Source organism: Zosterops lateralis, assembly GCF_965231275.1.
Source record: "Zosterops lateralis genome assembly, chromosome: 4".
Lineage (NCBI taxonomy): Eukaryota > Metazoa > Chordata > Aves > Passeriformes > Zosteropidae > Zosterops > Zosterops lateralis.
The window spans coordinates 59669406-59695205 of NC_139765.1; the positions used below are offsets into that span (position 1 = coordinate 59669406).

The following is a 25800-nucleotide window of genomic DNA, read 5'->3' on the forward strand; positions in this document are numbered from 1 at the left end:
CTTTCCTAACCTGAAAAATGGTATTTTCATCTGCTATCCCCCTTTCAGAAAATACACATCACATCAACATCTGGGCGTCTGTTTCCCTTGGGACACCCATTCCTCCCATTTTTTCATCCTACACTCACTTTTGCACAATGCAAATAAATGTGGTTCAAAAAGTCTCCCTCCAATAAAATATTATTTTCTCCAGGACTTCCCTGCACATGCTGGTTAAGGTACTGACAACACGTGGTGCCAGGGTCAGCAGTACTGCTAGAACTACCAAACCCACTTGGAGAGAAAGCAAACAGCACAGGGTCAACTGATCTTGCATTCACTCTGCAATGCACCTCACATCTGCAAGCTGATCATAAATTTTCTTCCATTAGCAACCAGCCCTCACACAAGCTTTTTTTAGATGAAACAACATGAATATGCCACACAAGGATTTAAGACACATCAAGCTGCTTGGCTCTTTTATGTGAGAATAGAAAATAACATTTAAAGTTTTGCTACAGAAAGTCAATTGAGATCAGTCTCTCCCACCAGTACAGTCTGTTCCAGGCAGATAAGAAACAAGTGTTAGGAAAAGCCCAAAGCAGAACCAGTCTGAGCAGAAGTAGAAAAGAAACCTCAGAAGGAAACACCCAAGAGAAATGGGAACCAAAGAGTTTCTGAAGTTGCTGGAGTTTTAATCAGTGTTAAAAAAACAAAGCACGAAAGAGAAAACCCCAAACCTGGCTGTCATCCCCAAGGACCTGGCTTCCTTGAACTTTTTTCTCAATAGCTAAATTCAACAAAAGTCTTTCCTTATTTCTCACATTTACTATTTCATTTCTTTTCAGGAAGCCCTTCACTTTGCATAGCAAATCAGCTGTGTTATTAACACTATGCTCATCAACAAAGTTCAAGTGCCCTATAAAGTACATTAATGGAAGTCAGCAAAATCTGACACCACCACAGAGATTTTTTTTTTTCTGTAATTAGTCCTTTTAATTAAAATATTAATTCCATGGTGACTAAGGCCAGGATCAGCATCTTCTAACATATTATTTAATCAGTTTTGCTGAGAAGGAATTATATTAATAATTTTTTACACTGGTGGAGTAACTGTTCAACCACAGGTGTACACCAGTAGTTCAGCAGTAACATGATGTTCTGTTTCTCAAAGCACCATTTGCATTAATAACATTCTTTCTCAGCAGCATATTTACAATACGATATTGCTCTCTTCATTTAATTTACAAAAACCTTCATGAACAGCAAGGATTAGTTCTGCAGATCCTCTCATCACCTGTCTGCAGCAATATGATTCAGATTCCCTGGAGTCACCTACCACCAGCTCCACACTCCCTGCCTGGCCAGCAGACTTCCCAACTGCCCTGAACTGGCAGCTTCTTGCCCCCTTCTCCCTTCCTCTCTCCACTTCCTGCACGTGGATGCTTCCATGGCTCCCACATGAGCAGCACCGCTACAACAAAGATTCCATCAAAGCAATTTCTTTACCAAGAAAGAGGCATACAAAGATTTCCTGATTTTCTTACTAGGAAGTCTTGCATTTTATCAAAACTACAGTCAAATGCCTTACTTAAAGGGCTTCTTATTTCAAGTCCAAAAGCTGTGCAGGCTGGAGTGCATTCTTGGAGTCCTTGGGCACTTCCACACCAATGCCAGAAGTGACACTCTCACTTTTGGCACAGTGGCTGTGTGGAAACACAGAGGAACTCCTCTGCTCCACATGTTTCTTCCACTAAGGAATGGTGGAGCTGCAGAAAGGCAATGGCTGTGACCATCATGGCTTGGGCTCCGCCTCTCTTACTCTCCTCTTCTTTAGGATTTTCTAGGATCGCTGCCCCTCAGCATTATAAAAAAACAAGAAAAGCCAATCCCCCATTTGCACACTTAAGAGAAACTCCAGCTCTGTTCATGTCCCTCTGTGGCTGCTGCCAGCCCTTCCACACAGCCCACTTGTACTCTTTTCTCCTTGGGGCCTGCAGCCTTCCCAGGCATCACTAAGATGCTTCAGTGGTCATGGGCAGCCACCACAAAGATGTTCAGCTTGACCACGAATACTGTATTGGCAGCAACACTCCTTCACTCCCCAGAAGATCATCCACCTCACTGGTCTCACAATTTCCTATGTCTCCACATGCACTCAAAGACAAAAAATTACACAAATTGTTTTGTTGGAGGTGGTTTTTTGTAAAGGCTTCATTGTTTTGCTGCCCATCAGCACTGTCTCAGCATATTGCACAGTTTTCTTTATTATAAAAAAGTCTGTATCAGGCAGGAAGAAAAAAATTCTCAGGAGGCTAATGTGTACTATTCTCTGTAATTAGAGGTAAGTGGTTGCTTGTGTGGCCATCAGGAAATGGAACCTGGTGAAACAAGAACAAGGTGTTATTAATGGCTTGACCAGAAACAGAATCTCCACCCTCCCTCCTCAAAAACACACACTTTATTATTCTTGCACATTTCCTGGATGGCTTTTACCTGGCCTCTCATAGAACTATTATACAAATTTGGTTGCCTTCTTTCCTCCCTCCCCACTCACATAACATTGCCAGCTGGCAAACTTCAACCAAATTTGGCAGAAAGGCAGAGGTCTCAAAGGCTATCTACAGGCTTAAATGGGAAAAATAAAAGTAATATAAAACCAAGTAGTTCCTAGAGAAGCAATTCTCTTATTGCCTAATGAAGGGAAAGGTGAAGGCTCTTTGACACTGCTTGGCAGTAGCCTGCAGAGCAACAAGGAGCACCAGTGAACCCCTGCAGCACAGAGTGCCTCTTCCTCAGTGTGCAGGCCAAGCAAAAGGGTGTGTGAAACAAAAACCGGGCCAGGGAGACCGACCAGACCTGGGAAACATGTAATTTTTGGAGAAATATGAAAAAAAAAAAAAAAAGAATACAGTAAGGACAATGAAGGGAATGTAGGACATCTAAGAGACTCAGCTGCATTAATTCAGTTTGTTAGAGAACTCTGCTTATTTACATTTTTGGTTTTCCAACTATTTTTAAAAGCTGTTGAGTCTCTGCTAATATGCATGTCAACGGGAGGGTATATTGCAAATATCTTAAATTCTCCTGGGACCAAGTCCCAAAGTTGTCCTTATCATCCATCCCCAGCTGTACCACTTCGAGAAATACTTAGAGGAAGTTTTCCTTACTGATGTGGATCTGTAAGAGCCCAGTCTGAAACGGCAAAAAATAATTTCTGCTACAAATCTTCCAAAGCCATGTAAAATTCCTGCAATGTCAAACAAGATTTAAATTGTCACCAGTAGCAAATATGTATTATTTATGGAAGCATTGCAACAAAGCTATGCACCATACTTAGACAGGACACAGTGCAGTAAACCCATACATTAAACACTGAGAAATTAACTTTAAGAATGGAAATATCAAGGGCAGGGCAGGGGACAATTCTAACATTCTGAAATCCATTACGAAAGCAAAGCTACCAAATAAATGTAATTCCCTCTGCCAGCTTTCATGGGTGAAAATACACTGTGTGAGACAGAAATACTTATTTTGAAAAGCAGCTCTTAGATTGAAGCCACTTTACTGAACTCTCTTCCAACGAGAGGCAAGGAAAGAAATAACTTGTAATCCAGACATCCTATTATGTCTTGACCAGTAAGTGAATTGTGCCTTTTCAACTCAGTTTATTTTCTTTGATGAAGAAATCCATCAGTATATTCACAAGGAAAATCTTCCCAATTACTTCAGATAGAAATTTTATGTCAACTTTTGTCACTGATTTAATTACTGGATCCCAACAATAGGAAATACACAGAGTATCAGTATGTGTGTGTGTGCACATACATATAGATAGATATCTATATATCTATAGACATACAGCCTTGCTCTTCCAGAAATAAATGAACTTTGCTAGTTACCAAAAAGGAAACAACAGGCCCTCAGAACACCAGAAATGCAATACTGGGGCACCAAAACTGAGCAGCTTTCGTGGCACGTTTCAATGCACACAAACGAGAACTTTGTCTTAAACCTGTTACAAGGACTCCCTGTAACTTATCCATAGCAATCACCATGATTAAAAAAAACCCAACTATATAACTTAAGAAAGAAGGCACTGATAATCACCTGTAGTTGAAAAAATTCCACCAATAATGCCACAGAGCCTCACTAAGAACTGCCAAAAAGGCATGTGTTCTTCTGTCACTGTCACCATCAGTGAACTGATGTCGTATTTCATGAATATTCCTGACACCCCATGGCTGCCAGCTGCATGGTTAATTACTCTTTCCTGAAAGAAAAGACAGAAACACTTGTTATTAGTCACAAGAAAATCAGTCTTACAAGATGAGATGACAAAGAGTTATTTAAGCAGGGTTAGCAATGAACAGAAAAATGGGGAGTATCAAGGTCACTTTGACCAGTACCTTCTAAAAGTCAAACATTGTGATGTAAAAATTTACTTTCCTGGTCACTGGTCTGCTGTGCTGCGTATCAATATTCCCTATTGTGCTTTGGTACTATTCTCTCAAGACTTGCTCACATGGTCCTTTAAACAGGATTTTTTTAACTGCATTGGTGCTGGTACCTACAAGGACAATGCCACAGTCTGGGCCTGGCCTGTGAACTCAGGGGAGTGCACTGGCCTCAATGAGATTCACATTGCCTTAGCAATGGCAGAATCCCCAGAGGATTTATATAAACCATAGAATACCAGGTTGGGAGGCACCTCCAGGAACACCTGGTCCAACCTTTCTTGGCAAAAGCCTCTTTATAAACTTTCAGTCAGTTACATCATATCAGACAAGAATCACACAGCAAGAAATACATCTCGGTAAATAAAAAAACACCCCAAACTCGCTATGACTACCCTGTGCCTCAGCCCCAATTTGAGAAATTTATAGTTTCTTCTTTCTTTCATTTGCCAAATTCTCAAACCAGAAGACACCAAAGAGGAGAGTGTGGCTGCTATAAATAGCTACTTTTTAAGAAAGGTTTCAGGAGAGAACACGCCTCAACACAAGCTTCTTTCAAAGGTTTGCTGTAATTTTGTTGTTATTGAAAGGTGCTGATAAAGACACTGCCAGATAAGTCTGGCTGAAAATATTTAAGGACAGGAGAAAAGAACATAATGGACTGAAGACAAACTCAGCCATGGCTAAGCTAGTAAGAACCCAGAAGACAAGATAAGCAGAACTGAACAGAAAAGCAATATATCACAGCTCCATTTCTCTGTATATTTAACAGTTTGTGCTCAAAAAGCATGCAGAATACGGTACAAAATAAAAAGCAGAATACCACTTTGGAAAATGCAGGTAAAGCAATTTCTTCAGTTAGCTAACATTGTCAAAAACCATACTGCTTTTTATGCTACCACACCAAAACTAAAATAATGTCAAAATAATGTATCAGTAATGATAACAGGTCCCAAAACCTTTGCAATGGTTAAATAAACCAGTAGAAAATGCTCTTCCGTATTTCAAAGCGTGACAACTGCCAGCATTTGGAGATAGATGATCAGTCATACTAAAAAGGAAGAGAAGACTGAAGGTAGTTAAACAGAACCTTGCCACTGGCAAAGGACAGAACTCTGCTTTTGTTTACTTTTCCTCTGTTGTTTCCCTAAGCCTTACTGGTCTTTTGAGGTCAAATGGTGGAAAAAGAATATGAAGTAAAATAGAACACACAAAACTCCACCCTTGAAAGAAACAGAATTCTTTTTCTGCAAACCATTTTGATCTGCTTCCAGCTTCTACTGCTGCAGAAGATTTAAACCTTTTGATTGCTAAAATCTGCTAAAAATTACTAACCTTGCATCAGTGAAGCCTTGCTAGAATTAAATATTTTTAACATAAATAACATAAATAACTACAGTATCTCAACCATCAAGAATAGTGGAGAAGGTCCAGGCCACACCTCTCAAACTCTGCTTCCCCATGTGCCCAGCACTGGCAATTAAACCTCACTGCATTCAGGTTTGAGCCATGGCCATCTGACCACCTTTTTTCACATCTGCATATGTGCCTACTCTTTCAAAATAAATGCACTAAGGTGTTCAGTGAATAGTTGTTCTTAGTAACCTTCTCCAGTTCACCTAATAGGAGTATTTGGTTCCCTAAGATTAAACACAAATAAGCTTTGGAGGCACCAGCATTACCTACTGAGGCAGGAGAGCAAACAGGTACATAATGGACACTTTATCTATTATTCACAGGCCCTTCTCCCAAGCAACCTATGGTTGTAGCTATTTTTATAAAAATACATCCCCACAAAAACTGAAGAGCTAACCTAGACTGGACAGTTAATTGAAAAAACCACTGTTACACAAGAAGAGAGAAAAAGTGAATATAAGATGGAAAAAAAGGAACAAGAATAAGATAAACTGTTGACTGACATCATACAGAAGTTTAAGGAATGCTTTAGTTGTTGCAGATTGTGCAGAGAAAACACAAAGATTGCTAAAACGGCAGGAGGTGGGAGTATACTGCATTATGAAATTCCTTTTCATTGTCTCTTTAGTCCAGAATTTTGGAGTAAACCTTTCCCCTCAGTGGCCTGCATGTCCAAAGTTCAACACCAAAACATCACCTCTATCTTACTTCCCCTACCTCAGTATTTTTCAGAAGCACAACATGGAATTGCTAGAAATAAAAAATTCTTCTCCCTTGGAGAACATCACAAGCTGTAATACAGTGAACTGCCATCCTAATAATAACCATATTTTCTTTCAACCCAAGGCTTTCTCTTCACCTCTCACTTTATCTGTCATTTTTAATTAAACTTTTCACAAAGAATATTTTTTTTTTGCTTTTGAATAAAAGATGAAAACAGAGTTCAGTGTCTGAAAATAAGACATGTAGCCAGTATACCCAAACCTTTTTAGTCTAGTCTTTAACCTAGTCTTTAAATTAGTACTTTATGATGTATACTACGCTGCATTAACTACCCTTATTATGGATTCAGAACTAAAAGCCTCTCAAAACCCAGAAGTGGAAGCTCTCTAGGCCTGATAGCAATTAAATTTGGTGGTTCAACAAAGATTAAACAAGACAGCTGAGACACATACTGTGTGTTCAGTTTTTCATACAAACTACCTGTTTCCATTTCTTACACTCCTCAACCAAGGATATTCAAGTGAGCTGCATCTTTCTTTGCTTCTCACACAGATAAAAAGCTAAAGGTGAATTAAATATCTGTAAAGCTACACACTGGGTTACAGACCTAAAATTTGGAGGATTTCACCACCACCACTATTAGCATCCAGTGAAGTGGAAATTACTGTCTATCATTAATTCTAATATCAGACTCCAGATTTTCAGATGCAGAATTAATAGAAGAAGTTTGCATGTGTCACCAAGAATATATATTTTTATATATATAAAAAAGCATCACTGCTGTATGATTTACAGAAAAATCTCGTGTACTAGAATGATCTACAAAGAGTGTCTTCATGGTTAGAGCATTAGTCTCTTCATGGTGCTAGGGCACTTTTTAAAACCATGGTACCATTTTCACATTTGAACTTTTGTTATGAACAATTACTTTTAGATTTTTTTATCACTGTGTTTTTTTCTTTCTTCTACTTACCCTTTCTGTCACGGAAAATTGATGAGTTTCTGCTGAAATTTTGTACGTATGGAGTTTGGTTGGCACAACTGTGATAAAATATTGGAACATCTGATTGTCTAGAAGAAAAAAAAAATCTTACTGTTGAATAAATCAAAGAAATAATAAATCAGCTAAGCCATTTGCACTAGGGACATTCTTCAAGAAATGCCAGCACTGCCAAAACTACTTCAGTACCATCTGCACAAAGTCAGTTTCCACGGAAAAGACACATATGTCCCATTTATACTCAGAAATTTAAATTTTTCCCATGTAATGAAAAGACTCACTAAAGTCAGGCCACTGACAGCTTCAAATGAAACACACAGGTAGTGTTTTCCAGAGCTCTAGAACAAGTTTCACACTGTCACATGTTTCATGATATATACAAATCTCAGAGTGGTTGGAATAGATTTTGGCCATTAAATTGTATCTACAGTGCTGGAAGTCCTTCTAAACTGGTTACAGATATTCTCCTGATTACACTTCTAGAGAATTCTTCTAGAGACATCAGCATGCTTATGCATTTGACTGCTCTCTGTGCAATTCCCTAAGGGAACAAACACCAATAGATTGAAGCAATTTATTTCAACTATTCTAAACCATTCTGGCTGTAAGAGCCAAGGAACCGACTGGCTTTGAGACAACAGCAGCTGTAGGTGGTTCTGGGTTCACTCTCACAGGGAATGCCAGTGGTGGGATGAGGCAGGTTGCTACTCTCCTTTATTTATACACGAGGAAACAAAGTGCTACACAAACCCATCCTGTTGTAGTCTCGCAAAACACACTGTGGAAGGGACAAACCAAATACAGGAACAGAATCCAACACTCCTGGTGCTATTTTTTAAACCAAATCAGGCTTATTTTTCCCCATTACAACAACAATCAGATCTGTGATTCTCCACTGTAACACACTGCTGCAATATGGTCAGACATAGCGTAACTTCAACATAACAAACCTAGAAAAAACTGCAAATTGCCTTCAAGGAAACAGCACAGAACAGCAATGTACATATTAGAAAGAAATACCCATTTAAGGTGCCATAGATACCTGAACAGGGCATTGCTTGCTACCAAATTTAGCCTGACATGCTGCTTGTCAATCACAACATTTATGAAAAATTATAATACTTTCAATATAACTATTGGGAAAGTCAACAAAACAAGATTTTTTTAAACACACACTTACGATCTGATGCAATTTTTTCTGTTCCATCCAATGGATTAATAATTCCTGGAATAAGCTCACCAAATGACAAATGGTCTATTCTATGGGAGAAGTTATAGGCTGAAAGACAATATAGAGAAATGAAGCATTTTTAAACTAAGAGATTCTGTACTTAGAGAAAAAGATGCACCCATTCTGACAATTAATTTGGTAAATTAATGCATTTACCAAACACCACTGTACACATCACTGGATCTACCCACATTTTAAAGAAAACTCAAATCCAAAATATTTAACAAAAAGTTAAATTTTTCTAGAAAAGAGCTTCTGAACCAAATTGTAGCTATATTTGAATCAATGGTGGAGCTGAACAGAGTTATAATTTTATAACAGAGAATTTCTAGTTGGCCAAATACTTACATTATTCTACAGTTCGCGTTCTTGTAAGCAATTGCACTAAAAAGACTAAAATTTAGTAAATCAAATGCATACAGGAAGTATAAGGCAGCTGCCAAGTTACTACATTGCCTGTTTTGCAGGTACTTAAGATGCATAAAATTATTAAAGTTGTGTTAACATAAATTCATGAGCAGACATTTGGAGGCTTAACCAACTGTTTAATCAAGTTAATTTTTCACAGTAAGTCACCTTTGCCTCACATGTAAGTAAGGCAGCAACACACATTTAATAATATCTCGACTCATAATCCAAAAATTAAATTTCTAAGGAAAAAGCTCAGAAATTTTTAACCTTTTAAAAAAGTCTTTGAGGAAAGAGGTAGTTTGGACTGAAATACAGGAATTTTATATGGTATCTATGTTACAGCAAAGTACATCTGAGATTCCAGCGTTATCATTACTATAGAAGCAACCTAAGATAATCCTAATAGTGTTAAATGTATGAAAGCAAATTGTTATGGAGTCAGATCACTGCAAAGAATATTCTTCACTTTTTTTTTTTTTTTTTTGCAATGCAATTGCACAGCTAGAATATCTTTAAAACAGCAACCTAACATGACCTAGGAGACAGCAGTGTGACTGAAATGAACCACATTGGTACGGAGATGACAGAAGGAACTTACACTCATGGCTTACAAGGGCTGCCAAGTGTGCATGGCCTCGAGGGTGTGGTATTGCCCTGAAAGAAGCAACAAATGTTTTATTAATCCACACAGGACTATGTAGAAAAACTACCTTTCCTCCTCTATTTCAATAAATGCTTTAAAAAATACATACATATCCTCATATGTATAACATAACATATAATGCTTAAATATATGTAGCATATACGTATGCTTTAAAAACTGATACCTATTTTGCATACCTATATAGAACCCAAATATGACATTTTTATTACTGTCAAGTACAGACAGACTGAACAGTAGGGTCAGGAATCTTGGACTCACAAAAACTCTCTTACACAAAACTAGTGTCTTGCATTTTTAGAAATATCAAAAACCCATCAAGCCACTATGTTTTTGGAACAGTCAACAAGTCCTGCTATATGAAAAGCTGCAGAACTGCTCAAGTGGCTAACAAAAGTTTGACCATATTTGTTCCATGAGTAAGCAAGTTAACTGCACTCTGTATTTGCTCTCTGACAAAGCAATTTTCAAGAGTTTCTGTCCTATAAAATACTGAAATTCATAATGACTGCTTTGCATGCAACAATGCACTGCACAATTTTGGTAATTTATGAACAAAATTAACAGTGCAAGAATAGGTATTACATAGAAAAAATATCAAGCATGAGTCACAGGAAGGTCAATAAAACCCAGTCATTAACTGAAGCATAAAAGCACACAACACATATACATACATGCACTATATAGAATGTAGAAGTCAAGAGATTTTTTATTTTCAGGAATTGAACAGAACATACTTGCCCACAGTTATGTGAAAGTTCCCTGCCACTTTATTGACATAGAGATGACCATGAATTCTGCATGCATCTGGAGACTGTAATGAATTATCTTCCCTGTTTAAATAAAAACAACATTGAAAGTTGTCACTGTCTTGCAGAAATAACAGCAGTACAGTTAGAGCTCGTTTTCCTAGCATAAAGATACAGCATTAGTATCTACCTGTCCTGATTGTATTCTTCTGGAATTATAGCAGAGATGGTGGAAGGGAGGGAAACTAGTAAAGGTCAGTTTGATGAAACCAATGAGTTTTCATTCATACTTGTATTCAGAGATCTGGCCTACAAGACTTGGCTTATGATAGCTGAACACATAAACAGAGAACATTAGACTTATATAAGTATATCTGCCCCAGGGATTTTTATTTTCTCACTTCCTTCTACCAAAAATGGCTCAGTGGGAAAATTTTAATGCTACAGTGAACAGAACCAAATACATTTCGTTCACATTAACAACACTGTAGCAAGAAGAGCTTTCAACTTTATTTTTTATAAAAGCTTTCACTCCTCACTCATGTTATGATGTCCACAAAAAAATCTATTTCCAAAATCGGCTCCTTAGGGGGAGATGGAAACCAAATTTTTTTCAACACATCTCAAGCATAAATACCATTTCAAATACTGCACTAACAAGCAACACAAAGGCACAGAAGGACTTAATTAATCTGAAGACATCAAGCAAATGAGAAAAAAAGATTTTTTGAGCCATCTATAGGCTTGCCTTAGGAAGAAAAAAATCTGTTTGATCCCCAGACAGGGAGATTACGACACAGGGAGTGTGTATAGCAGCTTTGGTGCTTGTTTTGTTTTACTCAGTTTTTGTTTTTGTTGTTGGTTTGGGGGGGGGGGGGGGGGGGCGGGGCAGGGGCGGTGTTTGTGCCGTTTCTAAGTGGAGAGATTTTCAGCTTTCATGTAGAAAGTGTTTTTCCCTTGGGGGAAAAAAAATCACACAGCATCTAGATTCAGCAGACCAAACATACTATGCACTAATCTCTTAACATTTCCAAATAGCTGGAATTAAGTGAAAACAGTAAGGTTTGTCTTTACAATCTTAACAGTGCTATCTTAGACACAGGAATTTACTAACAAAACACATTTGTATTCAGAGGTCAATTCTTTTAAAATTATGAAGCATTATGACACAGGTAATAGCAGCACTGCTTTTAAAAGCTGCTGGACAGAAGTAGTTTTAAAAAAAGACACTTGTTTAGTATTGCTCTGGCATTACTAATTCCCATTAAGAAGGAGGCATCAAACCACGTGGAATAAAAAGGTGTGTGCATATGTTTACTCGTGTCTGTGTATGTATGTGTAAGCACACACACAAAACCTGGAAACCTTCTCCAGTTTGGAAACTCCAGAGGTCTTCATAACACAACAGCTCTCCAAATCAAATATCGAGTACACTATTTTAAAATTCATTAAAAAGGAGTGAGATCTTTTCTTACAACTTTGTCTTCTGAGGCTGGGGTGGAATCATAACCACAATAAAATATTAATTCATACGGTTGGAGGAAAGGAGAATAATGACATAAAATTTTAGATTTTCTTACCGTGGTGGTGGTGCTGTAGAAGCACTTTTAAATGCACTTTTGAATATCACATCTTGAAGAGAGTGTTCTTCCTGCAGCCTACTCTGAATTATTTGCAGCATCCTAAAGATTAGAGACAAGTGTAAATGCATGCAACAGTAAAACAAAACCCAGCTTCACAATTCATTATTGGCTTCAATTGCAGGCTGCAAATCAGGAACTTAGCAAAGTTGATGACAGTAATAAAGCATTTCATTAAACTTTGGGAATAATATTTTATACAGAATTTAAAGCTCAGGTGTTCACAGCAGTGTGTTATCTAAATACCAAAACTAGCCAGACCCCCAGATAAGCTTCAGTACTATTACAAAACTATCAGTATAGTGGGCACATAGAACACAAGACATTAACGTGATAAACTGTGTCAATTAAGTTACAGAAAATAATTAATTTGGTTTTGCAAGAATGTGCCAATTTGTTACAATGGCTCATTTTTGACAGTTAGATATCTATTTTACACACTTGATTCCATGATTTTAACTTGTGCTACCAAACATTCATTTGGAAACAGAAGCTGAGTGAGTCCACACATCCTGGCTTGCAACTGCATGACCCCATTGAACAGGTAAGTCCAAAGCAAATTTTCTTTTTCCATAACAGAGATCTTAAATAATGAGGAAAGCAAAGTAACTTAGTATCTTTTCGCCCGATTGCATTCTTAAATTACAAGCAGGAGCCGGTAGACTCAAGACATAGTTGTGTCATGTAGTTTTGGTGTACTTCAAAGTCACTTCCAGCACAAATAATAAACCATAAACATGCTCCTCAGTGCTTTACCTTTGCAATTCTTTTTGTTGTGGGGTGAGCTCAAATGGTACCTGAAACAAAAATAACACATCTAATAAAACATACAGAAAGCATCTCTTCCATGAAACACAGAAGAGAACTGGAGTGTGGGTACAGAGCTATAATCAATTTCACACTTGGTACCACCTAATAGTTTATGAAAGGACTTTGCAGTTTAAATAATACGTTTTGTGCTCAAATATAAAAATTTCTATCCCTTCCCACCCAGAATTGCGAAGGAGCAATCTCTGAAGGACAAGCAGGTGCAGATTGCTTATTTCTAGGCTCATCCCACATGAAGCACTAAAGACAAGCTACCAGACCTGCTATATTTCATCAGCATTAGAGGATCACTAGTAACATCTGTTCACCAAGTTCAAACCTAAATATTTCTTAACACAAATGTACTCAAGTAAGTTCAATTGCAATTAATGCCCAACTGTACCGAGACGCTATGGCCCAAAGGGATCAGCTACAGATGATCAGAATGTTTCTCTAAGAGGTTGGTGGAGAAAAAAAGATGCAAGCAAACCAGCCCAGCTTTGCAGCAAGAGGAATTCAACTTTCAAATAAAAAGGTAAGAATCAACTTACTGGTTCATAGATTAACCCATCTGCAGAGGCGACCATTGTTTCTGCTAAATCCAGAACATCAGCCCCCACATCTATTTTAACACAGAGAAATATTAAGTCACACAGATGATCAAGAACAAGCAAAAAAAAAAAAAAAAAAAAAAATCAAATTGAAATGAAGTTTCACAGTACAGTGATAAACTTTAGTATATGTTATTGTTCCTTCAACCTATTTAACCTTCAGCATCAGCCAATAGACACTGACCAAAAACTCTTCAGATTTGCAGTATTTTCTCATTGATTTAACACCTACAGAGAAGTGGTATGAACCACACATAAAAGCTTTCTAGTATTTGCTATATATAAATATTTTCTCCTGTTCTACAAGCACTGAATAGATATCAAGACTAGTCAAAACAGAGGATAAAAGTTTATGTGCAAAAAAACCCAAACAAACAAGCAAAAAAACAACAAAAGCCCCACTGATGTACTATACAAGTAATGCAAGGTTTAAGCTAGCAAAAAAAAGTGAATCCTGAAAATTTTCTTGTGTTCCTGGTAGAAATAGTATTCTCTCTTCTCAGTCCAGGACAAGCAAGACTGAACACAATAAAGGTTCAGTATCTAAATGATGTCAAAATAATATTAAGTATTGCCTTTAAAAAGGAAGGCATTCTTCTTATGTTCATAAGGGGGATGAACTTATGTGATGGTTTCAGAGCTGTTAAACAGCAGATCAGCTTAATATACCCCAAGATCATAAATAAATAGGAATTGTTATAGATCCCTGCTGCTGAGTTGTGTCTCACAGTGAGCTTTTGAAATATTTCAGCTATTGAGAGACTGAACAACAGATCCTGTTCCTGCTGACAGACAAGGCAAGGTTCAGTGAGATGTGAATGAGATGGCGCAGATATTCTTTACATTTCTTACTAATTCCTTCAATGAGTCATATGCCATCAAAATCACTACATGCCATTAATATCAGAAGAAATGACACTGGTAAAATATTCTGAACAATATCCAACTATATAGTGAGCAATACAGTTGCTCTCTGAAGAGGCTTTAAAGTACTTAAACACTTTCATTGATGGAATACTTACATTGACACCTCATGGCAACTGTAATATCAATATTGATCCTTAATTTACTGGAAAGAAAAAAAAGGCAAAAATCCATTCAGTAACCCTGAGTATATGTATCAAGAAAAAATCTCAGACTACTTGCAGAAATGCAGTCAAGTATCAAAGTTTATATGAATAAATATAAAGCTGTTTAAAATGTGGGTAAAGTAACATGGATTTTTAGAGCACGTTAAAGCACTTTAACTTAAAAGATAACCTCCATCACACCAAAAGTCTGACTGTGTGGCATTCCCCAATATTCCAGACATTTCCTATTGGTTTTCATGTTAGTTTCACAAAAGTCATTTGAACTATAAGGAATAAATCCCCCCACTGTAGTCACAGGGCTCTGTTCTCAGGGAGCTTCCTCTGGGTCTTAGCTGACCACAAACAAATCACATAAGCAAGGGATTCAACACTGGCTCAACTTGGGGTCAGACAGGGTCAGTAGAGAGAAGAAAAGCAGTTAAAATTATACCAGTCTCCATTGGTTCAAATTGCCAAGAACCACAGGCTGAGTGATTAGCCCACATCAAACTGGGGAATCTGTAGTAGGACATACTCCAAATCCCATAACAGTCTCTTAACTGACAGACTACCCTTCCTGTGTGATAGCTTCACTTGGGATATAACCTACTTTAGCAAAGACCTAAATGTGAAATCCCAGCTGTCTGAATAGATTTACTATCATCTGAGCTTTTGATGCATCTCCTTTAAATTTTTCCTTTTTTTTTTTTCACTACAGAAACCTTCATTATTTCTGGTGTACAAGACATCCAATTAATACATGTATCTTTAGCTTGTTACCACAGCAACTACCCAAACAGCTTTTAAAGTTATTTCAGTTCAGTTTGTGGTGCCTGGCGATGGGCCAGTGCCAAACCACAACGCAGATACGCAGCATTTAAAGGGGTTCAGGGCACAAAATCTACATTAACTTCACAGGGACTCATGGGTGCCTGGCCAGCTCTGGAAAAAAGGCAAACACAGTCCTGTCAGGCATGTGAAACCATCAGCAAATCTTCAGAGGGGCTGTATCTGGAGACTAAATCAGTGGCAACCTCTAATAATGCAGTCAAAATTCTGAGCGCTTCAGGTTCACCTGCAGCAGCACAAAGTATGATGGCAACATACTAACTGTATGAACTACAGAAAGCCTCCAGCCAAAATGGCAGGGTTTACCTACCAGATGCTGAGTTACATCTTAAAATGTTCTCTGAATTGTTAGCAAGTAATTCCTAAGGGAGCTCCTCCAATAACAAACCTTTACTATTTTGACTTCTTCATTGCAGAAATCTCAATTTATCTTCATCACAGATTACATAGAAGAAAAAGGCCCAAAACAACCAACGGATGAAAAATCAAATCCCTGTAGTATTTAATTTGTGATTTCAATTATAAATTGCTTTCAAGTCACATGAACATTTTACATCTATTCTTTCCTGAAATGCAGACAAGTAACATTTTAAAAAGAATTCTAATGAATAATGTTACCTAGTAAAATCCTTGTCTACTTCATATTCATATTTCATCCATGTGTCCTGGTACACCATGAACTCCATTATAGTCAGGAAAGCTATTGTTGTAAATGCTATGAGAGAAACTGGCCAGAGGAAAAAAAAAAAAAAAAAAAAAAAGCAGAAATTCAGACTGTGAGAAATATTATTCAAAAACATAAGCAGAACAAAATTCTAACAATTCCAGAAGTTGAGCATTACCAGTACAACACTGGTATCTTTAATGTATAAACCCAAAAGCTGCTCTTAGAGAGCTATTTTCATACTGGCAGTATCTGGTTTTAGACAAGATTGGAAAACAGTAAGTCCTACCTTTGCATCAAGAAAGCACTTTTTAAGTACAGTCAAATAGTGGAATGATTAGGTGGTTGTGAAATCCCCGTACGGAAAATTTAAGAATAGGATAGATCTTCCTCCACATATAAAATGCACACAAATCACTGTCAGGGATGGGCTAGGAAAACACCATCCTAAGTTGTTCCAACATGAAAGAAGGAGGAAGTGCACCTTAAAATCCCTTCGAGCCTCCAGTTGTCTACAAGTTAACTTCTTATAACATTTTTTTTTAATATCAAGTTTTAGACTCAGAAGCTAGCAGATAACAGAAATAAGATACATTATATTACTTGTGTATAGCTGCATAGTCATGACTCCCACCCCAATATTTCAAACAAGTCTCCATCTGGCAACAAGCAACAGGCAGCTATCCATTCTACCAATAAACGAAGAACCTGAAATTATTTTTAGGAGGAAAACTCTGGCAACAAGCAACAGGCAGCTATCCATTCTACCAATAAGTGAAGAACCTGAAATTATTTTTAGGATGAAAACTAATTGGTGTATTTTAGTGGTACATGTGCTGCACTCATCTCCAAGGCAGCCTACTCCTCACACTTGCACAGTTATACAATGCAAGGGGAAGCTCACCCTGCTGCACAGTCAGAAACGCAGTAACAGATGCACAGAAGTACCTGCTATGCCCCTTTTATTGTATCATGGCTTTTATAAGCTTGAAAACACTTCCGTTTTGAAGCACAGTAGCAATTTGCACAGCTTATTGACACTGTAGGTTTTTTTCATTTAGATTCTGTGGAATATCTCTGTGGAATCCATGAAGGGCAACTTGAGACAAAACAAGCTCATTGCTCACAGGCTTCAACTCCCAACACAGTGGTCCCCAAGCCAGAGGTGGGAGCAGAGAATAAAGACACTGCCCTTGGGGATTAAGAAAAAAGCTACAGACTGTTGTATCCATCAGCAATGTTTCCAGTTCTAGCTTCCAGCTGACACTATGTAACAATCACACACATGAAACCCTTCATGTCACCTGCACTAATCAGTTAATTATTCTGGCTCTCAATTTCCTTCTGGAACCAGTAGGCCAAGTGTACCCTGGATGTGCAACAATAGGGAAGCTGGAGCCATATCATCTATCCAGAGCTACACAAACACAATTAGAGCCATGGCTGCTTTCTGAATAATTCTGAGCAAACAAACTTATGTGTGGATCTGAACAGGAAAATAAAGTCTTATAGAATTTTCTTTCCTGAAGGGTGTCCCAGCCCCAGGGCTGGAGTCTCAGACCGTCTGAGAGACCTGCATTTCTTTTGCAATGGGTTTGAAGGTCGTGAAAGTCTGAGAATAGTCTTGGAATGTTTTAGATCCCTATCACATTAGAAAGGAAGCCTGACACTTTAATCCTGAAGGAAACAGGAATACTATATTCAGATTTCATAATGGCACAGAAAGACAATCCTATATTGTCATTTATAAGGTTACTGGGGTAAAACCAAAGAATGTTAAAGTAACTTCTGGTATTGAGAAATCCTTAAGGCATCATTCACCAAAGCAAAGGTCTCATGAAGGATGGTGCTATATTACAAAAAAGGGTTTTTTAAGCATTTGGTGGTTTTATGCAGATTACAACATAGAAACAACACACTTATTTCCTCAGGGACTGGGACTAACATTAGCAAAGAATTATTTAAACACTTCTTAGAGACTGTTTTATATAGGATAATCCTTTAATTATTAACAGTGCACTTGAGGAAACAGCAAAGTAATTTAGAACCTTCTGATATTTACTTCTACACTGTAAGTGGCATAACAACTTCAAAGGTTTATCTGTAAGTTTCAATTGCTTCCTGAAGTTTTTATTCAGCTGAATTTCAGGCATAATCACACATGAGATATTCGTCCTCCACTTCTAAGTGCCAGCAGTTCCCTATCTGCAAATAATTCCAACAGTCCAAGAGATGAAGTCACTATCTTCAGATCAGGCTATCTCTAACTCAGCTCAACTTAAAGACACAATTTGATGATCAGATACATAAAGAAAGGTTTTTTTTACAACTCCAGCTTTTTCAGAGAAGCTCAAGTGACTAACAGGGACAGTACAAGCACATGTACTGGATTAAAGTGTTTAGTTCTTCGAAGGGTTTTCCTTACTCTTAAAATCAAGTACACCTTCAAGAGAAAAGCTTTAGAAAACTGCTCTTAAGCCTGATGCTCAACTTATCTGTCTCTGGAGAATATTTTTTTACTTTTGCAAAAGCAGAGTGTTGAATCCCACCATCATTTCAGGTCATGCCCACTCAGTCTCACTCAGAAACCTGACACTAAAAAAAGAGCTTGGTGAGACAACAAATGAGAAAGTTTTATTACAGCCTTGGTACAATGCACTTCCAGTTGCAACTGGTTAGAGGTTTTTATTTTTAACCTTTACACTGGGTGGAGTCTCACCAGCTCTATACAAAAATCTCCCTTCAGATGAGTGACGGATGCATCTGTTTGGATAAGATACTGTGTCTTTAATTGAAGAGGATGAGCTCAGTCAGTCCACCAAAGAATTCAAGAAACCAATTTTGGCTGGTTTCAAGTGAACACAGATGCCTGTTTTCCTCATGCTGAAGTTCCTATCAAAATCAGCATCTCAACAAGGCCTACCTGTGCCTCCACTGGCTGAAGTCTCCACATAGCTTTCAGGAACCTTTGGAAAGGCATCCAATTCTTTCATCAAATTCAAGGTCTTCTTCCGATTCAGTCGCCTCATCTTCAGCAGACTCCTCCACCTCCTCCTTCATATATTCCCTCTAATTTGAGAATAAATTGTTGTCATTGAAAGACAGAAGCAATACTGCTCAAACTGACTGCCTTTAACATACAGCAATAATTAGGCCATTCAAACCCCAGAAATATGTTTTCAAGAAACACACACTAGACAACTGGATGGTCACTTTTGCTTCAAGCAAACTGTTAAGACTGGCCTGGACACCGCTGCTTTCAGTCCAGCCACAGCCAGCATATTCACCATTTAACTACTATGATTAACTTCTTTCTCAATTAAGTTCTTATTGGTAGTGAATATATCACATTTTAAATTTAAAAAAAAAAATTCAAACTCAGTTCTGGAGTAAATTTGCTAAACAGACCTGACAGAGCATGGAAGTCACTGACTTAGGAGGAAATATCTAATATAAACTGCATAAACTTCAGAGGACACCAGACTGCTCCAGGCTCCTACATTCAGTCAATGTGGGCACAAACTAAATCTTAAAGGAGAAAAATGGTGCATTTCACATTTTTACAGGTGTAGAATATTATGATCATAAAATGACCATTTTTTTCCTCTACAAAAATACCTCTCCAAGCAAGTTAGGCATCAAATCCAAACTCCATCCTTCAGAATCATTTCTGTACACGACATGATCTCTGCTTGGAGTCATGTTAAGCAGCGGGATGAGAAAAGCAGCTTGCCCTGGAAATACTGTCTTAAAGCATTTCCAAACCATGCAAATATGCTCACAGCCTGGTCCTGCCAATACACTGCAAGTTTTAACAAGTTGACACTGTTGTTTTTCTTCTGGGGAACTGCTGAACTTCACCCTGAATTTCTGAAGCTATGAAAACCATCATGCATTTACTGTATTCTGAGAATCTGTCATCTTATTGTTTTCTATTTAAACACTCTAAGGTAGACAAGCTAACCTACCCTGCCAACACATGAGACAGCTCTCATCATCATCTTGTAGAAAAACCTGTGAACTCATCTACCCTGTTTCAAGAGAACATTAAGTCTCTGGCATGTCCTAGCGAAATTAGTCAAGATCTATTCCCTGCTCTGCCTCCTCCTGGTGCTGAGAGGGTTTGTACCATGCAATAACAAAGCAACAGGCTCTACTGGAAACTAAAGTTCACACAAGAAAAATCATCTATGCCTACAACTTTCTCATTACACAAACTGACTTCAGACACAGACTCTGCACTTGGCCAGGCTGCAGAGATCAACAAAATGGTACCACGTGGGTCACACAGGATTGACAGAAATCCCAGAATGGGCAGAGAAGATAAGTGCTGGAACAGGCTTTTGGTTATAGAGCATTAAAAAAAAAAAAATCAGGAAGCAAGGTTCTGTCCTTACTACACCACACAACTGTTTTAAATAATTAACTCAGAGTAGCTCAAGGACAAGGTGTAAAACTTCAGCGCACAGATATGGCAAAGCAGCTGCCTGGACACAAATGAAGCCACAACATTCGTTAGCACAGAGGAAACACCAGCGGGGCTTGCCTGTTATCCTGCACACAGAGCAATGAAGCCAACACAGCAGCCTTTCCTTTTCCCCGTATCTCCCCTGCTATCGCGTGTGTAACAGCACACCGTAAAGAGGCACAAGATAAACACTGGGAATTTGAGAGCACTTTACTAAAAAACTTTCTAAATCACCCTGCATCAGTAAATATGTGGATTTTCGTAATCCAGCTAGAAATATGCAATCTGTCCATCGGTTTCTTTAATCCCATACAGACAGACTCACTTTCAGCTACAAACCCACATGGAGACCTGATCCCTTCACATTTCCCATCCCTGCCCATCTCCACACACATACTACAGACACGCCAACAAATCTGGAGTCCAGTGCTAGGAAAGTAAGGCAATATGAATCCAAGAGCCAACTGCGTTAGGAAACTAGTATTATTATTATTATTCACGATCCGTAAGGGACAAAGGACAGCACAAACAGCACTCCAGACCAGCGGCCCGCTCGCAGCCACGGCAGCTCGGACCCGGCTGAGGGCTCGGGCACTTTTCCCTCCTCAGAAACTCGGCAGCGAAGCCGCTCGGGCGCGTCCCAACACCCGCTCCGGGGGCGCGGAGCAGCCCCACGCCTGAACCCCCTGCCGGGGGCTGGGCCCTCGCCTGAACCCCGAGCCGAGGGAGGCTCGGCCGCCGGCCCGGAGCGCACACACCTGTGCGGGCCGCGGGCGCTCCCCGCCGCCGCCACGCACCGGGAGCCGCGGGACGGGACGGGACAGGCCGCGCCCCCGCCGTCCCGCCGCCCTCCCCTACCTGTCGCTTCTGCCGCCGCTGCCCAGCGCCGCGGGCGAGGCCGGACGGGGGGGACGAGCCGGAACGCGCTGCCCGGCGCCCGCCGCGCTGAGCATGGCCCCGCCGCCCGGGGCGGGCTCGCTCCGCCGCTCCCGTCGGCCCGCGGCTCCCGCCGGGCGTCGGCGGCCCAGCGCCCCGCCCGCCCTGCGCGCATGCGCGCCGCGCCTCGGGCATGCGCCGGCCGCCATGGCCCGGGGCGGGTGAGGCGAGCGGAAGGGAGCGCGTGGAGGGGCTGAGGGCCGGGACCCGCCGGGGCCGGGGAGCGGAGCCGGGAGCAGCCGCGGGCTGACCCTCCAGGGCCGTGTCCCGCCGGAGCCTGCCGGGGAGCGGAGCAGGGACCACCCGCGGGCTGACCCTCCGCAGCCGCGGGCAGTGCGGCCCCGCGCCCCTCGCAGCGCTCCCGGCACAGCCGCGCAGGCCGCCCCGCAGGCGCCCAGCCATGGCAGGGCCACCCCCGCCGGGACTGAAGGGACAGAAACTGCTCCGGGAAATCTGTGACCCTGCGAGGTGTTCAGTGATCTTCTAAAGCGGTGGATGTCGAGTGCTTTCCAAAGCAGACTGATTAGGGCTGTCACGCGGCTCGCAGTGTTAATACTGATTTGGACACTGTGGACATAGAAGCAGGCGGCGTCTGAATGAGGCATCTTGGATTAACTGTGAAGGAAAAGGCTTTAAGACAGTGGCCTCTCATAGAGGGGAAGGAAAGATTTTAAGCTCACAAGTCAGTCTTGAGACTTGAAGTGAAAAAAGTAAGAGGGCTCATGTGTACCCAAAATCTCAGTCCTTTTCCCTGCACTAGTGGAATTAACTAAAAGGCACTGCCTCTCCACAAGCTTTATGCCTGAGTAACTGCAGCATTAGTTCGTCTCCAGATTTTTCTTTACACTCCTAGCAACTCTCATCGTGCTACTGCCACCCTGCCCACAAGTAGCTGACCCAACCTAGACACCTTACAGCCAAAAAGGGAGCTCTCCCAGTATCTACCAGGGAATACTAACATCTTAGATGATCAAAATTATTCAGAAAAAGCTGCTTAATATAAGATTTGTATATATATATATATATATATATATATATATATATATATATATATATATATATATACACCAGACATTTATCTTCATAGATCTGGAAAAAAAAGAGACACTGAAGACTCTAGTATTTTTGATAATGAGGCAAAGCAAATAAAACCCACACCATAGAAGCACAGATAGTGGTGAATTCTGCAGCATTAATTCAGATTTGCTCTTTTTAATGGTTTGGAGGAAAAAGCAGGTCCATGACAAGAGTCTCAATAGCATGCCAAAGTATACACAATTTGAATTAGACAACTCTGGGTATCTACAGCATTTGAGAATAAAAGGAGCCTGAAATAAGAAAGGAGTATGAACAATTCAGAGTATTTTTTACTTTTTAGGGATAGGCAGGAAGGAAACAAACATGCACCAACATGCCAGCGTTCTCACTGAATTGTGATCAGTCTGTTTCCATCATTTTAGCAACTATAATAGCAACTGGATCAGGCATTAAAAAAAAAAAAAAAAAAAAAAAAAAAAAAAAAAAAAAGGGAAGGGAGGGGATGTACGATATTACAAGAGATAAATAACCAGGCTAAAAATATGTTTATTGTACATTTGTTCCCTCATCTCAGAAAGAGCAGGCAGCTGTAGCTCCAGTACATAAAGCTCTTAGTTTGACATGCCTAGGTCCTGGGGTATAATTCAGCAGCCAGGGATTTTTCTGGCTAAGCCCTATTTTCCCTTGAAATGCTCTTGGCACTGAGGCTTGGAAGAAGAAACTGATAGATCTGGTTATTAGCTGTGCAGCAGAGATGCTCAACAGATGTTTTCACAGCAGACAATCTCATCTGCTCACAGACAAACATGGGCTCAGCCTTAGGGCTCAACATCACACTGGGATGGCTCTTACAGAGGAGTGGCACAGGATAAAATTCCTTGCAGCTTTGCACCACCATAGTCTTATTTATAATTACAGATGGCTCCATGAGATTTTATGAAGGAAAACACAGGAGAAAAAAAAAATCAGAATTTAGGAAAATCAGAAAAAAATTATATAGGGAAAACACTGTCCATTACGCTAACATTGTATATTTGCACTGTGCTAAAGAGACACAACAGTGATTGTACTGCACTCATCAAGTACCAGACTCCTCCAATTCAAACCGTGCTCCTTTCCTTATGCCTTATGTTTGTTTTCTGCTCTCCTGATCACACCTAAGTCATGGCAGCCAAAGGTATCTGCCAAATAACCTCAGGGAGCTTGAGGAGGAAGAAATCCAGCTGCCAAGAGCAAACCATGCAGGTAAACCAGCAGCCTGCCCTTCAGCTGCTTCTTTACACCTTTGTTTCAGTTCAGTATTTAACAGGATCCCAAAGCACCCCAAGACTTAAAATGCAGCCACCTATGCAAAATTGCAACTGTGTTCCCAAAAACCACAGCACTTCTTAACACTGGTGGTTTATGAAGTCCCTTGATGTGTGCAAAGAGAGGAAACCACATCTCATATCTGTATGGTTTAGCAAACCACAAATTACATAGGGCGGAAAATAATTCCCACGAGTATGGGCTACAAAGAACATTGATATCAAAGACAATAACAAAGGGGACCGTAGTAGACCAAACAAGAGAAAACAAATGTAAACATGCACAGATACCGCCCCCCTGCGCCTCAACACACTTCAGCATTAGTTACAAAGCTGGAAACCGTGTGCAGGATATACAAACTAAAATAAAAGCCTGGATAAAGTATGTCGAGACTAAACACAAGCCCCCATCGTTTACTACTGCTACAGTCGCCTGCACAGGTGGTTCCCGATAGCTGAAAAAGCATTTTGCTGGGGCGAAAGGGCGAGGAAAGGCTGGAGAGCATGAGCGGGATCGGCCAGGAGCGCCTGCAGGGGATGAGGCAAAGCAGGGATTCAAAGAGAGCAGCTGCTTTACCAGGACCTGGAGGCATCGAGGTGGCATTTAAGGAAGGAGGAAGAGCAGAGGAAACAGGTGCAGAAGAGCGAATATGGAGATGAACGGTGGGAGGGGCTGGAAAGGGGGCGGAGGAGAGGAAAGTCCTGGAGGATGAGAGGTCGGGACTGGGAAGATTGGAAAGGATTTGGCAGGAGGGAGGGGCAGCGAAGGGACGATGGGGGCGGACAGCGGCGACCGTGCTGTCTGAGGACGGCCAAGAGGGGCGGCCCTTGGGGCGGGATGGGGATGGGGATGGGGATGGGGATGGGGCGGGAGCGCCTCCGGCCAATGGGGAGGATCCACGCTCCAGGAACCGGGAGGAACCGACGGGAGCGCCCGGGGCACGCCCGTTCCCTGTTCTCCGTTCCCGTGGCCGGAGGCGCCGAGTGCCCGGAGCCGGCGGGGAGCGGCCCCAGGCGGTACCGCAGGGGGGTCACCGCCGGGTTTGCTCACGGGCTGCCATTCCCTTGTCTGTCTGTAGCTGGGGTCAATAAAAATTAGCTGTTGATGAAAGACTTGGTCTCTCTAATCTTTAACATCAGTTTTCCAACTCAACCCGGCTTCTGGTCCTGAGAGATCCTTTTTAAATTATCCTACGGAAGAGTTCTTGTCATAGGGTCTCAATATAAGAACCATCCTGCTCACTGAAAGGGGGACGATGTTAAAACTACTGAGGCAATCTGAAGCAATCCCATTTCCCATTAATTCATCGTGTAAACAGAATGGTTTGTTCTACATAGTCACCACTGTTTTCATACATAATTACTTAATACTACAATTTTTTGAATGATAAATTAATCCTAATTCTTACATTGAACATTTCTGTGACTTAGCTAACAATTAAGATGCAATTTATAGAGCTGTTTCATGAAGCTGATGGGGAGCTCCCAGGGCAGCTGAGATAAGAACTGTGTTGTGCTGCAGCAAAATACTGTGAAAGCTGTGGTTGAAAAATGTTACAGTGGGTAACATCTTCCTGGGTTTTTTATCCTTTTCCTAAGAGTTTAAATTGTTTGGTGCAGACAGATAACTGACTGGAAGTTGTGTCTTTCATTCAGCAGAGATTTGCTGTATAGAGCAATGTTGATAGATTGTATTGTATCTGTGGGGAAGAAAAGACCATTGCTAACTGAATTCTTGTCCAGATTACAAATGTCAGGTTGGTAATAAAGCCTGCTCTTTCAC

At 40.3% G+C, this 25800-nt stretch overlaps 1 protein-coding gene across 3 annotated transcripts; it reads right to left on the bottom strand.

The window, feature by feature from the left end:
* Window positions 1–444: 444 nt before the first annotated feature.
* On the bottom strand, window positions 445–24680 carry ERGIC2 (ERGIC and golgi 2). 3 transcript variants are annotated; one of them, XM_083859841.1, is made up of 14 exons: window positions 24595–24680; window positions 19192–19337; window positions 16223–16331; window positions 14708–14754; window positions 13626–13696; window positions 13024–13064; window positions 12208–12309; window positions 10616–10711; window positions 9816–9871; window positions 8756–8854; window positions 7549–7646; window positions 4090–4252; window positions 3150–3229; window positions 445–2360 (listed from the first exon to the last, which is right to left on the bottom strand). In XM_083859841.1, the coding sequence occupies exons 2-14, from the start codon at window positions 19295–19297 to the stop codon at window positions 2295–2297; spliced, it is 1134 nt and encodes a 377-aa protein (XP_083715967.1). In that variant the 5' UTR covers window positions 19298–19337; window positions 24595–24680; the 3' UTR covers window positions 445–2294. The 3 variants fall into 3 exon arrangements, with proteins under 3 accessions (XP_083715967.1, XP_083715969.1, XP_083715968.1); XM_083859843.1 differs by having other exon boundaries at window positions 24601–24672; XM_083859842.1 differs by lacking the exon at window positions 24595–24680 and adding an exon at window positions 21595–21734.
* Window positions 24681–25800: the final 1120 nt, after the last annotated feature.

Bases quoted from the DNA above. Each gene is read 5' to 3' on its own strand.
- ERGIC2 (XM_083859841.1), bottom strand. From the start codon at position 19,297: ATGAGGCGACTGAATCGGAAGAAGACCTTGAATTTGATGAAAGAATTG. The intron at 12,310-13,023 runs GTAAAGCACTGA...TCTAATCTTTAG, and splicing joins CAACAAAAAGAATTGCAAAG to GATGCTGCAAATAATTCAGA. The intron at 10,712-12,207 runs GTAAGAAAATCT...TTATTTAAACAG, and splicing joins TCTACAGCACCACCACCACG to GGAAGATAATTCATTACAGT.